Genomic DNA, 13,674 nt, shown 5'->3' on the forward strand with positions numbered 1-13,674 from the left:
GCGTGACAGACAGGCAGGCAGACATATCAAAATTTTGGGGTTAGGTAGCCCAAAAAGGGCTATCGTATTTAAAAAAAGAAGGCTAATCTTGTCGAGAAGTTTAATTTTACTCTCCCCATGGCTATGAAAAAAAAATGGGTGGAGTAAGAACAGCCGCAGGCGGAAAGGCGATCGCGAAATCTCCATTTGTACTCGTGAAGTCAAATGCGGAGTCGCCGTGAACATTCCGCAATGATCCTCCATTCGGAGCGGCACTTTTTCTTCCCCTGGATCGGTGAACTCGTGCGAGTCGACGAAAAAAAGAAGCCGAGGACCGACATTCAGACGAAAGACTTTTGCGCGGAAGAGCGACCTGAGCGCGCCGCATTTATATAGGTAACACGCGCACCGAGAAAGAGAGGTGAAGTTAAGCGCCGCGAATCAATATGCGGGGAAATAACTCCCGGCGTGATATCCAGAAATGAGACGAAGAAAGGAGAAAGAAACGAGGTCGAACAAACGAAGACGGATAGCGCCCGGAGCGTTAGAGCACAGCGGATCTGCGCGGCGCGGGAGGGGCCCGAACAAAAAGGGGCTGAAGATTGATTGCAGATATCTTCGACCTCAAACTGAGCGGATCCCTGTATGTATAGCCGCGCGCCGTGATTTCGTCTTTCCTTTCGCCTGGAACCTTCATTGGCGCTCTCTTTGGCTCCAACGCATCGCCGACGCTTGACTCCTCATCGCGAACACAATAGCGTATACGACGCCCCCCACCACCGCCTCCCCCCCCCCCCCCCCTCTCTCTCTCTCTCTCTCTCTCTCTCTCTCTCTCTCTCTCTCTCTCTCTCTCTCTCTCTCTCTCTCTCTCTCTCTCTCTCTCTCTCTCTCTCTCTCTCTCTCTCTCTCTACATATATATATATATATATATATATATATATATATATATATATATATAATTCATTTTGTCTCGTTTTATCCCTGAATCGTTATTGCCTAATTCGGCAAGTGAAGGGGTTATAATCACGATTCAAGAAGCGGGCCATACGGGAAATACAAAAATAAGTACGTAGGGAACACGCCTGGTACAAACTCCGGAGTTGGCTTTCAGAGAGATGTGGGAAGTCCGATGTCTTCATCGGAGGATGTGATGCGTTATTTCTGCATCTGAGCAAAAACGTGTATACCTATACGTAATAAGTACGCACATCACGGCATCCTTGTCGACGCCGTCACCGCCGTTAGAAGAGCTATGAGGAGCGAGATCGGAAACCTACTTTTGAAGTTCGGAACTAGGATCGGGAAAGCAAAGCTAATCTCCGCGAAGGGAGGGAGGAGGTTTGAGGAGCAAAAATGCTCTGCTTGAATAATAGCGGAATCATGGACCCCTGGGTCCATTGTAATGATGCGTCGTCAAAGGTACCTCTCGGCTCAAGATTGCCAATGCCGTGAAGTTCACTCCTCTCACGTTGCTGATGAGCGGATTGAAGAAGATGGCGGGCCATCCCCTGGCTCCTGCCATCGTATTCGTTATCACGTCAGCAATAGGAACCCTACATCGGAAAAAAAAATTGCGCCATCGGTCCGTGGCCAGAGCGGCAAAGGACTGGTTTCTTCCCATCCGCACGAAATGTTATTATTTCGCTGTCGGAGAACTCGCCCTTTAATTAGTTTTGAACGTTCGATTCAAGTTCCGTCTCACGCCGTCTACCCAACAACGCACGGAAGCGGATATCTCGTTAAGAGGGCAGCGTGATAATGCTTTCCTATCATAACAGCCAAATTGCAGACCAGCAAACGGCACAAAACTGCTCCCGTCATCGAGATGGTCCGTCGGACTGGAAAACGAAAGATTTGCACTAACACCTAACCAAGAATTGTCAAATAAATCCTTAGGTCACTCTGCTAGGCAGCGAGCTTCCTGTAAGTCGACTTAAACGGTACACGCTCGGAGGGCATTTTTCTAGGGGCAATATAAGCAGCTTCATATCCCGGTAGGAAAGCCCTTGGTACGTTAGTTAAATACGTCCATAAGAGCCCGTGTATCCCTACGAAGCGCTATACACCAAGCCCTTTAAAGTTAGGTTCACTACTTCACACAAATGCATTGCTGCACAGGCACGCTTTACAGGCGCAATATAAGAGTTTTAGTATATGAAAATATGAACGCTCTAGCGCCTTTTTTAACACCTCCATAAGACCCCATTTATTCATATTCACCGCTATACAACTAGCCTCTGAGAAGCCGGACTCATTAGTAGTCACAAATGCGTTGGCGGGAAGACATTTTTCTAGGGTTAACATAAGCGGTTTGATATGGAAACGTGGATGGCCCAGGGCCTCTTAAATAGCATTTCTTTATGCGGGTTAAGTGTGACACATCAAGCACCCTGCCGGCTTCCCCGTTGAGTTCGCAGAGAATTGCTACGCATTTTAGAGCTCGCGCCACTCCTGCCAGGACGCTGGAGGGGGAGAGGGAGAGGGGGTTGCTTTGTTTTCCTTCGCATCTTACAGAACGCCGTGAGATCGAGGTATTATACGTATCGCAGCGGAATCCGCCGCTCGAGCGGAAGCGCAAGATCCGATGGAGAAGGGTCGGGGGCGTAACCAGTGAGGGACCACGGACGAGAAAGCGTCGCGGGGATTTGAGCTCTCCGCGAGCGTGGCGAGTATGCTATAAAGAAAGAAAGAAAGAAAGAAAGAAAGAAAGAAAGAAAGAAAGAAAGAAAGAAAGCGAACAGACCAAGCCGAAGGGAACGGAAGAAGGGGCAAAAGGACGGAAAAGCTCCGAACGAACGTCGAGTTTGATCGAACAAGAAAAGCGCCGGCGGACGCCGTCCTTCGACAGCGCAGCTGCTCTACTTTTATCCCGTGGCATCGCGGAACGGATCAGAAGCGGGATGCTCGCACAGAGAAACAAATCGGCGGTGCCAGCCGCGAACACAAGCGACGCCCCGGGAGCACCGAAATGACAGTCCTCGCACCGTGGATGGCGTCGCCTGTTGTGATAGCTTCTCCCCGGCGTGCCAACGGAAGGGGAGGGCAGGAGGAGAACACGACCCTCTCTCCCTTTGGTAGCGATATGTGTATACAGTCGTCGTCGCGACGCTCTTTGGCGCCTCGCGCGAAACTAGGGATTCCGGTTGTAGGTAGAGGGTGTTGTATCTTTTGTACGTTTGTTTGCCTCTGTTCTCGTCCACGTCGTTCGCCGCACTGGCTACGCCATGTTGCTCGCGCATTTTCTTTCTTTTTTCTTCTTCCACCCGTTCCCTTGGGCCGCGGGATTCCTTTCGGTTCAGCGACTCTGTGTATACAATTTTCCGCACGATGCGCTCGATACGAGACGGAGAAACTAAATCGCGAAACCAGATGTAAGAGCACAAACAGAAGCAACGGCGAGCGAACAATGTAAAGCTCACAGCGCCGGGGTAAGAAAGGATCCGCGCCTTGGCCGACATCGCCACAGCGCCTGTTCGCGGATATATATGTTTACGAGATCACAACTCACGCATCGAAGCTTCGTTTTATTTCGACTGGCTTTTCATCTCGCTTGTTTCATTTATGCGAAAAGAATACCAGGAACACGGGCTGGCTTTTTTCTCATCGCGACTTTGAGAGTTCAAGTTGGATCAGGTTGTTCTCCGTGGGCATGCTGTTTCATACGTGAAATGTCCCACCATGTTCTACCAGGCTGAATGGCAGCATTCCATTCGGTTATACCGAACTTCGTCCATTGACACTTAGCACACTGACAGCCCGTTTTTATACGCCCCCTCTCAAACACTTCATTGAGTGCGTGGTAGAGTTCGAGAGCGAGCAAGTACTTTGAAAGTCGTTTTTTTTTTTTTTAACGAAGATTCTTCTAAGATGGGATCATCGCTTCCTGCCAAAAAAAAAAAGTGCAATGAGGTACGGACTGTTTAAACTTCCCAATTACACAAAGTTGCACGTGGTCTTCACGGTCTCTTCAAAAACGTACTTAACAGTGAGTTATATCTTAGAGGCCTAACCCCATCGAACACATGCGGTTACCAAAAAAAATGAAGGAAGCTCACACTAACGCGCAAGACTTTAAAGTAGCGAAGCTGTTCGCAACCTTCACGACTATCACGATGGTTTAAGTCCGCGATTGCAGCCGACTTGCTTCTTCTTCGCCGCTGCAACGACATTTACTGCATCATTGTTGCTACAAGTGTGAGCTTCCCTCATTTTTTTTGAAAGTGATAATCATTGGACATCACCTTGGAGGGGCGTACGTTAAGTCGTGTCTTTCTCATTCCGAGCAAGTGTTGCTACGATTACGACGAACGCTGGAGTTTTTCTTTTTTTTGCCAATCTTGGCCAATTTCCCAAGTGGGTAAGTTTGGCTTGCAGACGTGCGCCGATGACGCAGGGCGGTAGCCACGAGGCACCCACACCCGAGCGCTAGAGATTTTCTTGGTTTTTTTAACTGCCGGGCGGTCGCCGAAATCTTGGCCAATCTCCCTAAGTGGATATGCCTGGCTTGACAAACGTGCGCAGGGGACGCTGGGAGGTCGTCGGGAAGCACGCACACACAAGCACTAGGCATTTTTTTTTTTTGCTAACTGCCGGGCGGTCGCCGCGAGGCTCACGATCACGTGCTCGGCAATTTCTTGGTATTTTTAACTGCATACACGAACAATTACGATTTGCTAAAGAGCTCCGCTCTTAAAAGTGACCTGTCCTGTTCCCTCTTATTTCAGGAGTGCAATTAGCATCTGTTAGACAGGGCGATAGGAAGGTTGTTGAAGTCAAATCATCGTGGTTAAAGCTACAAAGAAAATTGCCAGCCGGGCTGCCAGAGAAGCACGGCAATTGCTTCGATCTTTATCTGGGGCCCACCTATCGGAGCGACGCCAAGACCCGTTAGCGGCCATAAAATGCACAAACGATAGTACGGATGAGTCTGATACAATGCTAAGCGTTTAGACGAAACCTCTGGATAATAAGTGAAACAGGCGAGGCTGCTCAGATAGCGATCGAGAGAAAAATGAATGAACAGTGCACAGGCATAAGAGTGAAATAAGATGAACTGCCGCTTGGCCAGCTGCAAGTGGAGAACAGAATAAGGGACAGAAAAAGAAAAACGAAAAGTCTGATACAAAAAAAAACTGCACGACGTTAGAGCTACTCGTGTAAGAGTGGGACGCGAAAAAAAAAATCGGCCACATTCGTAATTGAGATGCGAAGACTGCGGAAACTCCGGAGCTGGTGGTCTTCACTAGCTTTCACTTGGCTTTTCATAGGTCTGCCTATCTTATCGGTAGATCTGACAATGAAGCCGCCAAGCGCACCAGGAGACACCTGCGCGACAGAGCTTGCGTCATCACAAGGCGCAGCCGATCCCTAACGCGCGCCTCCCCACCCTAAGATCTGCGCGGCGACGCGCACTCCCCACACCTGCTCATCGGCTCCTTGCCTCCTCGCCACTTTCACTCGCACTTCTTCGCCAAGATTTTCCCCCTCTCCGTTTCGCTGCACCGATTTTTGCGCGACACCCGGCAGCGTATTTCCAAACGCTGCGCTGCACAGAGCACCCACGTGACATGTCTGTGCGCGCGATGCAGAACGGTCATTAAACGTCGTCATTGGCTGCGCCCCAAACCCAAAGCGACCTAAAACATACCAAATCACTATTATGAACTAGAACCACAAGTATATATGAGTTTATAGAAAAAATGACATGGGCATAAAAAATTAAGCAATAAAAAAAAAACTAAGAGACCTGCGGGGGCTCGAACCCAGGCCGTCACAGCCAGTACACAGTACTCTACGTCGAGGCCACAAAATCCGAACGGTGGGCTCCTTTTAGCAGGCGCTCAAAAGAATATCACGCGCAGTGATATCACACATGTCACGTGGGTGCTCTGTGCAGCGAAGCGTTTGGAAATACGCCACCCGGCACGGTTGGAACTCAAGTTTAAACAGCTCCGCTGTAAAAACGAGCAAGGACAGACGGAGATGTGCCATCCGCATTCGTAGAAGACGATAGTGCGAGAGATCGTCCTGCACTGGCAGACGGCACCGCATCCATCGCGCACGTGTTCCTAGGCGGCGGAAAACGATGACGTCAGAATCGCAGCACCACTCAGCAGAGTTCGCAACTTTCCGCTTCCCCGCGTGACTCGCATTCGTCCTAATCGAGCAATCATGATTTTCGTAGGGGGGCCCGCGGGCGGTTTTTCAGCTAGCTTCTTGACGCTATCGTGTTCGCCAGCAGTACTGCATATACGACGACACACTCCACGGCCAATCCAATCCTATCACTGGCGTTTCTCGGCTTTCAAGGGTATTTCTGTAAGCTTGCGGCCGAGTACTCGCAACCTTTCCTTTCATGCATGCCATCTTACTTCTGGGTGAAACTAAAAATCTCTGACCCAGTTTTTTTTTTAAACCTTTAATCCCCACTCGCAGCGACCCTTGGCGCAGAGCGAGAGTAACGGGGTCATTTTTCTTGCTAATCCCAGCTCTCCTTCAAGGAGCACGACGCTGGAGTATAAGGTTACACAGCGACCAAAAAGGTACAGCCCTGAGCAAACGCTTCCGGGCCGTGAAAGTGGCCCTTTTGAGACATAGCCTTTCTCCGCGGGAACCTGACAACACTTTTGTGGGCCCTAATGATTCTTTATTTCATCAATGGTCCACATTAACATGGATTTTGAGACATCGCCTTTCTCCGCGGGAACCTGACAACACTTTTGTGGGTCCTAATGATTATTTATTTCATGAATGGTCCACATTAACATGGATTAGCCGCAGGCTGCGACACCGAGGAGACATCCGCTATAATTACCGCTCACACGGTTCACAAACTTTTCCTCATGACTGTGCACATGAAGAGCACGTCTAGGTGTTTTTTAAGTGTAGAGCACTTTAGGGGCTCCCCTTGTCTTCGTAGCTCGCTTGCTGGGCCGAGGTAGAGCAACACGGCGTTCCGTCGTAGCGGCTGTCGTCGCGGCGTAACCCAGAGGCTTCGAAACCCAAGTTTATATAGTCATAAGCGTTCGAAATTCGTGAACCGCTGGCGCTAGTCATACATCTCACCGTTGTTTAGCGCAAAAAAAAAAGTGCAGGTACATTTGAGGCAAAATGTACGTAATTAACCGGCAGCGCCAGCATTCATTTAGTTAGGAAGGCTCGTTGGGTTGGTTTTTACGATAGTAAGCGAACAAAAGTGGCGTCGCAACGCCGGCACGTGCGGGAGGAAAAAAGCAAGCACAAAAAGTACAGAACTCCCGCTGGCACGTTCTCAGGCAGGGGGCGCGCGAGCACTTCGAAGGCGGGAAATTTGAATTACACTGGGTGGTAGCAGTGAGCGGATAACGGCGCTACGGCGCTACAGCCCATTATGGCGAATCACTTCTCTGCACTTCCGACAGCTTTCACATTGGATGGAATGGCTTTAATCTTTTCTACTCCCGGATCTCAGCGGCCCTTTGAAGCGCGTAACCTTGACTAGGTGTGAGCAGAGCAGACCTTATACCACGTGAAATTATGCGTGTCCGCATCCATGAAGAAATCGGCCCGTACATTCATAGGTCACGACGCATCGTCTTCAGGACTTGCTCATTAACCGGGGGGTCACCCAAAACGCACAACGAGTGCACCATACTCACACTTCGGCGGGTTGATGTGTATGCCCGAGCGGTAGAGGTCCTCCTCGGTGAGCCAGTCCCTGTTCCTGCGAACCGTCCTCAGCGAGAGCACCAACACGAGCGCCACTAGCGCCGCGAGCACGAGCTTGCGCAGCAAGTCCCCGTTGCCACTGTTGGCGGCCGCACTGCGCGCCGCTCGCCGGGCGAAGCCGCACAGCTGGTCGGCGCCCACGGCCACGAGCAGGCAGAAGCCCATCGAGGGCACGTACAACACGCGCTCGGCCACCACGAAGCCGACGTAGAAGAAGAGGTTCGTCGCCGGCACGAAGGGCAGCACCATCAAGGCTAGCGCCAACACTGTGGCGTCCAGCTGCTGGTTAGACAGCGCGCTGGCCACCGCGGAGCCACCGCCGCCGGCGCCGCTGCTCGTCGACTCGGAGCACTCGGACGACGAGGACGAGGCGGACGAGCAGCTGCCGCAGCTCCAGGACGAGGGCGAGACGAGCCCGTTGCTGTAGCTGCTGCAGTTGTTGTTGTTGGAGAAGCGCTTGCCGTACGACGACGACTTGCCGCCGTTGCCGGAGAGCGCGAGCAGCGAGGCCGGCTTGGGCGTGAAGGCACTGCAGTGGCACGGCGGCGCGGCCCGGCGCCAGTTGGCGAGGCGCACGAGGCAGGAGACGAGGTGGAAGAGGCCGCCGTAGAAGGCGGCGCTCAGCAGGTTGCGCGGGTCGGCGGGGCTCTGGACGAGCGGGATGGCCTCCATGGACCAGTCGAAGCTGAGCCAGCGCGGGCACAGCAGCAGCCAGAAGTTGAAGGCCGGCAGGTAGAGGAAGGTGAGCGTGCGCGTGACCAGGCTGTCGCTGTCGGCCGCGGGGTTGTCGGCCGGCGCGAAGTCGGGCGCCCGCGCGCCCATCAGGTGCAGCCGCAGCCCGATCAGCGTGACGCCCGCGAAGCACAGGTGCAGCAGGCCCTCCCACAGGCCCGGGTGCCGCTTCTGCGGGGAGGCGCACGACAGGGGCGGCTGCTGGTTAATTCACGTTCGGCCGTCCTAGTATAAGCGAAGACTACTTGCCGCCCAATACAAATTGCTGATGGCACGGCCAAAAAACAGGTGTAATATGAAAGGCACCTCAAGGAAGAAAGTTTCCCAGAAAGCCTCTCAACACTGGATGCACTTACGGACGCTGTCAGTTCAACATGCAAACTGGGCAAAGGTAGGCCATCATGCCAGCCGTGCTCGCGTGCAGCCTTCACCAGATGCAAGACGCTATGGAGTACTCACGCTGACGAGCAGCGAGGGCAGGTCCCTGGGCGCCACCTTGTGGTTGACGAAGACGTCGTAGACGGCGCACACGGCGAGCACCGTGATGCCGTGCTCCTTGGTGAGCATGGAGCAGCCGGCCAGCGCCAGCGACGCGTACAGGGGCGCCCAGCGGCGCTCGGCGCGGAGCTCCTTGTCGCGGTACTTGCAGTACTGCACGTACGAGAGCAGCGAGCCGAGGAAGAAGAGGCAGGCGCCCACGTCGGCGCGGCCCACGATGCCGGCCACGGCCTCGGTGTGCACCGGGTGCGCGGCGAACAGGAAGCCCGCCACGAGCGTGGGCAGCCACTGGTTGAGGAAGAGGCGCGCCGCGAGCGCCGTGAACAGCGCCGACACGAGTCCGTGCAGCAGCACGTTCAGCAGGTGGTAGCCCCGGGGCTCGTAGCCGCCCAGCAGGTAGTTGAGCCGGAAGGAGAGCACACACAGCGGCCGGTACGACTTGTGGCTGCCGCTGTGCGTCAGCGGGGTGCCCCAGAAGTCGTTGCGGAACAGCGACGCCAGAGGAGAGCTCGGTAGCAGGTCCTGGTTGCTCCGGATGGCGCGGCTGCGGAAAAGGGAGGCGCGGGATGATGAGGATGGCGAGTCGGAGAACACACCACGTGCAACTCGCTAGCGATGGTCTCATCCGTACATTATCACTGTCATCAGCATATTTACGTCCACTGAGAGCGTAAGGCGCCTGCCCCACTGACTTCCCTGCGCTCACACTCATCACTTGGCCTTATCTCATCATCCCTACTTCCAGTCCAGTCTCGGTGGCCATTCCATTATCCCGTTGGTCCATTGGTTGCAAGTTCTCCAAATTGGATGCCCAGTCGAACTTCACTTCTTTTTCTTAACCTTACACCCGAGTTTGTTCCCTGATCCGAGACGCTCGTTTCCAGCCTCTAATTATTACTCCTAGCATTATTTTTCCTTTGTCTTGTCGGGCCGACCAAAGTTTTCTTTTAAGGCGCTTAGGAAGTCCCCAAATTCCTGCGCAAGTTATCACCGGGCGTACGCATCGGGAGCCATTCTACACAACAGCTCGTTTTTTTTGTATTGATTGATTGATTGTATGTTTTAACGCGCCGACGCAACGCAGGCGATGAGGCGCGCCGTAGTGGAGGGCTCCGGATTAATTTTGACCACCTGGGGATCTTTAACGTGCGCCGAAATCTCGTACACACGGGTATTTTTTGCTTTTAGCCCCATCAGAAAAGCGGCCGCCGCGGCTGGGAATCGAAACCGCGACCTCGTGCTCAGCAGTACAACGCCTTAGCCACTGAGCCACCGCGGCGGGTAGCTCGTTTTTTGTAAAGCAAAGCCACAATATTTGACAGCGGAGGACGCTTGGCGTGGCGGCCGTTCCGTCGTTATTCAAATTACTGTATCTATTGTAATTTTTGTTGGGGCCGTAATCGCTGCCTTAACCTCGCAATTATCGCCTTCGTCGCACCGTCCTCCATTGGTGCTTTTGGGTATCACCACTAGTCATCGGCACACGTTCGCATTCCTTACACCATCCCCCAAGCACGACCTTCCCAATCAGGCGCTGTCCGCGTATCCCCCGAACGCAAGCGGATGCCCCTCCGTAACACGCGCTCGCTATAAAGAGCAGCGCACGAGAACAGAGGCTTCCTTTCATTGCCTCTCCAGACCCCTTTGTAGCAAGTTGCGGTTGCCGGCAATGCGCCGGAGTATGGCGGGGTAGCCAAAACGCGGGGGGGAGGGGGGGGGGGGGAGGAAAGCGAAGCATCTAGATAAGCGCAATCGGCGAGAGACTAAGCTGCGAAGAGGGGGGGGGTGGGGGGCGGAGTACGTGTCGTCCGCTTAACCGGCGAAAAGAAGCCGCAGCGGGCACCTTCGGCGGCAGGCGATAAATCAGAGCCGGCTAAAGCAACAGCAGCCTCAGCCACTTGGGCCGTGCGCGTCGACAGAAGCCGACCGTTAGCGCGATCGCCGCGGCCAACGCAGCAGCAGCAAAAGCGATGCGGTCGCGCGCTACCGCCGCTTCATAAATTAGCCGCGAGAGGGCGGGATCGGGCGGCCGACAAGCCGGAACCGCAACAGCAGGGCCCCGCCGCCGTTCCGATCGGAAAATGCCGCCGAGAAGAAAAGCGCGTCGCGGGTGGAGAAGCAAACAAGCAGCAAATCTCATTAGGAGCAATCACTTGGCTTAAGCTCGTCTTCGGCGATAGTAAATGACGGACGCCTCAATACCGGCGGCGCTACTATACCAAACCCCCTCTCCCCCTCTTTATCCACGCCCTTCTCCCGTTGCATTCTACGGAGAAGTGTGAAGGCAGGTGGGAAGAAGGAAGAAAAAAGAGTGGAGAGGGGGGGATAAAGAATGAACGCGCAGACAGCTGGGCGCGGGGCACGCGCACACACGGCACACGCTGCCACGGCTCGGATCGACAAATAGGTTTATCTAACCATGCAGCTCCGAACCGGGATGCTGAAGAAGAAGCAACAACGTCGCTCAGAAGTGGAAAAGCGAGGGTGATGGGGAGGTGGAGGAGGTCGAAAACAGCTGTTTTCTCCACTGACAGTGTGCGCTCCAATTTTTTTTTTTCTTCTCCTTCAGATCTGCAATCCTTCTCAGCTCTTCCTTTCTCCGAACCACTGCTGTAGTTATCCTTCAATGTCCCAGTTCAGTGGCTGCGCTCGCGAAGAGGCCTCATTTTTTCCTCCCGAACCGTTTGTTGATACTTTCTTCTCGCCTCTCTTTCTTTTCTTCTCCGGCGAGGTGCTCCGGAGTCAGGCAAGGAGAGCGGCGCCGCGGCAGCCACCTTGCAAGTTCTCCGGTTTCGGTAGCCGCTTGCCGGTGGCCGTCGGTCAGTTGGTGATGGATGCGCCGCCGGCCGGGCTGGGGCCGCACAGAATTAGAAGAGCCTGCTGGGCCGGCCGAGGAGAGCCGCATGAGACGGGTAGCGGCTCTCCTTTCAGCTCGGGAGCTCTTCGCCCGGAGCACGCAGTTTATTTCTCAGTCGCCTTTGTTTGCTGGTTGGGTTGGTTGGCTGGTAGGCTTTATCGGACGTGCGACTCTGATTTCGTTCGCTTGCCGATCGTTTCGCGGTGGTTCGCCAGTATACACCACCAATCGAAAGGGCTAAAATGGCTCGGGTGTGAGTTGCTCTGAAGGAGGTTCTTCTTTTTGTTTTGTTTTTTTGTTTCGCAAATCAACTCACACAGTAACGGATGAACACAGGAAATAGATAGGTCCAGTGCACAAATGTGATTATTTTATATTGATTGATTCATTCATTCATTGCAGTGAGTGAGTTAGCTTTGCTAGGAAGGTTGAAAACGCCTTCAGAACCTCTTGAAGCGCTCTTTTCTTAGAGTCCGTTTTTTGGTTTTAGGGAGTTTCTTTTTTCTCGTGTAATGCAAACTTTTTTTTTTTCATTTATTGATACAAACCGTTGCAACAGGCAGTCAAAGGTTCTGCTTTCGAGGACCAAGCAAACATGCTCTCCCGGTACGCATTTCGAATTGACACAATTGACTACGGCGATAAAACGCCTTTTCCAAAATGTTTACAGATTTTTTTTTTTTTTTGCCGCTATATCGAGCAAGACAGTGACAAATCGGCGACAAGTGTGTTTCCAAGAACGTCCATTCGCACCATTTGGACGAATCGGGGAACGGAGGGGTGTTTTGTATTTACGTTTCCGTTTCATAGACGTAAACAAGGACGACAAAGACGTAGCGAGTCAATCATGCAGCGGCCACACGTCGCAGTAGCGCAGCGATCGGGGTTGGAACCGGTGCGGGCCGCCAACTGGCAGTCGCGGGGAGAGCGAGGCGCGTTGCTCGAGAGCGCTCGGCAACGACGCCCGAGGGAGAAGAGCACCCTACAGGCGCTGCGGTAACAAATGGTGCGCGGACGACGGCCGCAGAGAGAGACGGATGGCTTTCGTCCGCTCCTTATCGGCTGCGCTTGTTTCGTTCTCTTTCCCCCAATTTTTCGCTCTGCCTACTTCTTACTTCCGACCCACCCCCTTACCCCTCTCTCTAAACGTGCCCAACGAAGTTCCGTGGTCGCGTCGAGCGGAAGAATGGAAACGCAACTCCTTTTCCGCTCACGCTACAACGCATAAATTTATCGAACAAAGGGGAGTCGTTGGACGTGCAAACAACCTGCGCTCCCTGTTTACGAAACCCGTCGGGCACAAGTTGGACCGGAAGTACCAGCGACGCCCGCGTGCCACTAAGATGATTTCCTTTTTCGTTTTTTGCTCTCGCCACTAGTAAGCACAACTTGGGCTTAGAATCTCATTTGATGCCTTTTAAACCTCACGTACATATACATACAAGATTTTTGTCGAACCCGCAGTTCGGTATCCTTTGGTCGCCCACAATCCCCGACAGGACTATGCGACAGGACGTCTCAGTAGGTAGTTTGTCCAGCAAACAAAAATCCTGATCCGAAGCGGAACTTAGGGGAGTCGTCTCCGTGCCCCCTCCGCTATCCCAACTTTCCTCTTCGGAAAAACAAAAATTCCGGAGCAGTGCATCGTTCCGTACAAGGATATGCGACGCGCATTGCTAAAGAAATCGTCATAGGCGAATTCCAGCTAAGCCTGTGCCGTCCAGTTTGCCGAAATACCTGTGTACCTTATACCGCGAAATCCATCTCACTTCGCGGAAATGCAAAATGGTATCAAAGGGGAGTGTTTGCACAAAAAAGGAGGGGGGGGCGTACGTGTACTACCGAACCGCCTGGTTTAGATTATGACCCGTTATGACATAAAATAAATTCAGAAAAAAAC

At 53.1% G+C, this 13,674-nt stretch overlaps 1 protein-coding gene across 1 annotated transcript in view; it reads right to left on the reverse strand.

The window, feature by feature from the left end:
- Positions 1 to 13,674, reverse strand: part of Tmtc2 (Transmembrane O-mannosyltransferase targeting cadherins 2) — a 337,657-nt gene that overhangs the window by 20,935 nt on the left and 303,048 nt on the right. The window contains exons 3-4 of the mRNA XM_077677548.1: positions 8,879 to 9,461; positions 7,618 to 8,590 (exon numbers count right to left, since the gene is read on the reverse strand). Coding sequence (XP_077533674.1) covers positions 7,618 to 8,590; positions 8,879 to 9,461 — 1,556 coding nt within the window. The remainder of the gene's footprint in view (positions 1 to 7,617; positions 8,591 to 8,878; positions 9,462 to 13,674) is intronic.

This window comes from Haemaphysalis longicornis, unplaced genomic scaffold (genome assembly GCF_048455015.1).
Source record: "Haemaphysalis longicornis isolate Haplotype H1 unplaced genomic scaffold, Haemaphysalis longicornis Haplotype H1 scaffold_7, whole genome shotgun sequence".
NCBI classification, from domain to species: Eukaryota; Metazoa; Arthropoda; class Arachnida; order Ixodida; family Ixodidae; genus Haemaphysalis; species Haemaphysalis longicornis.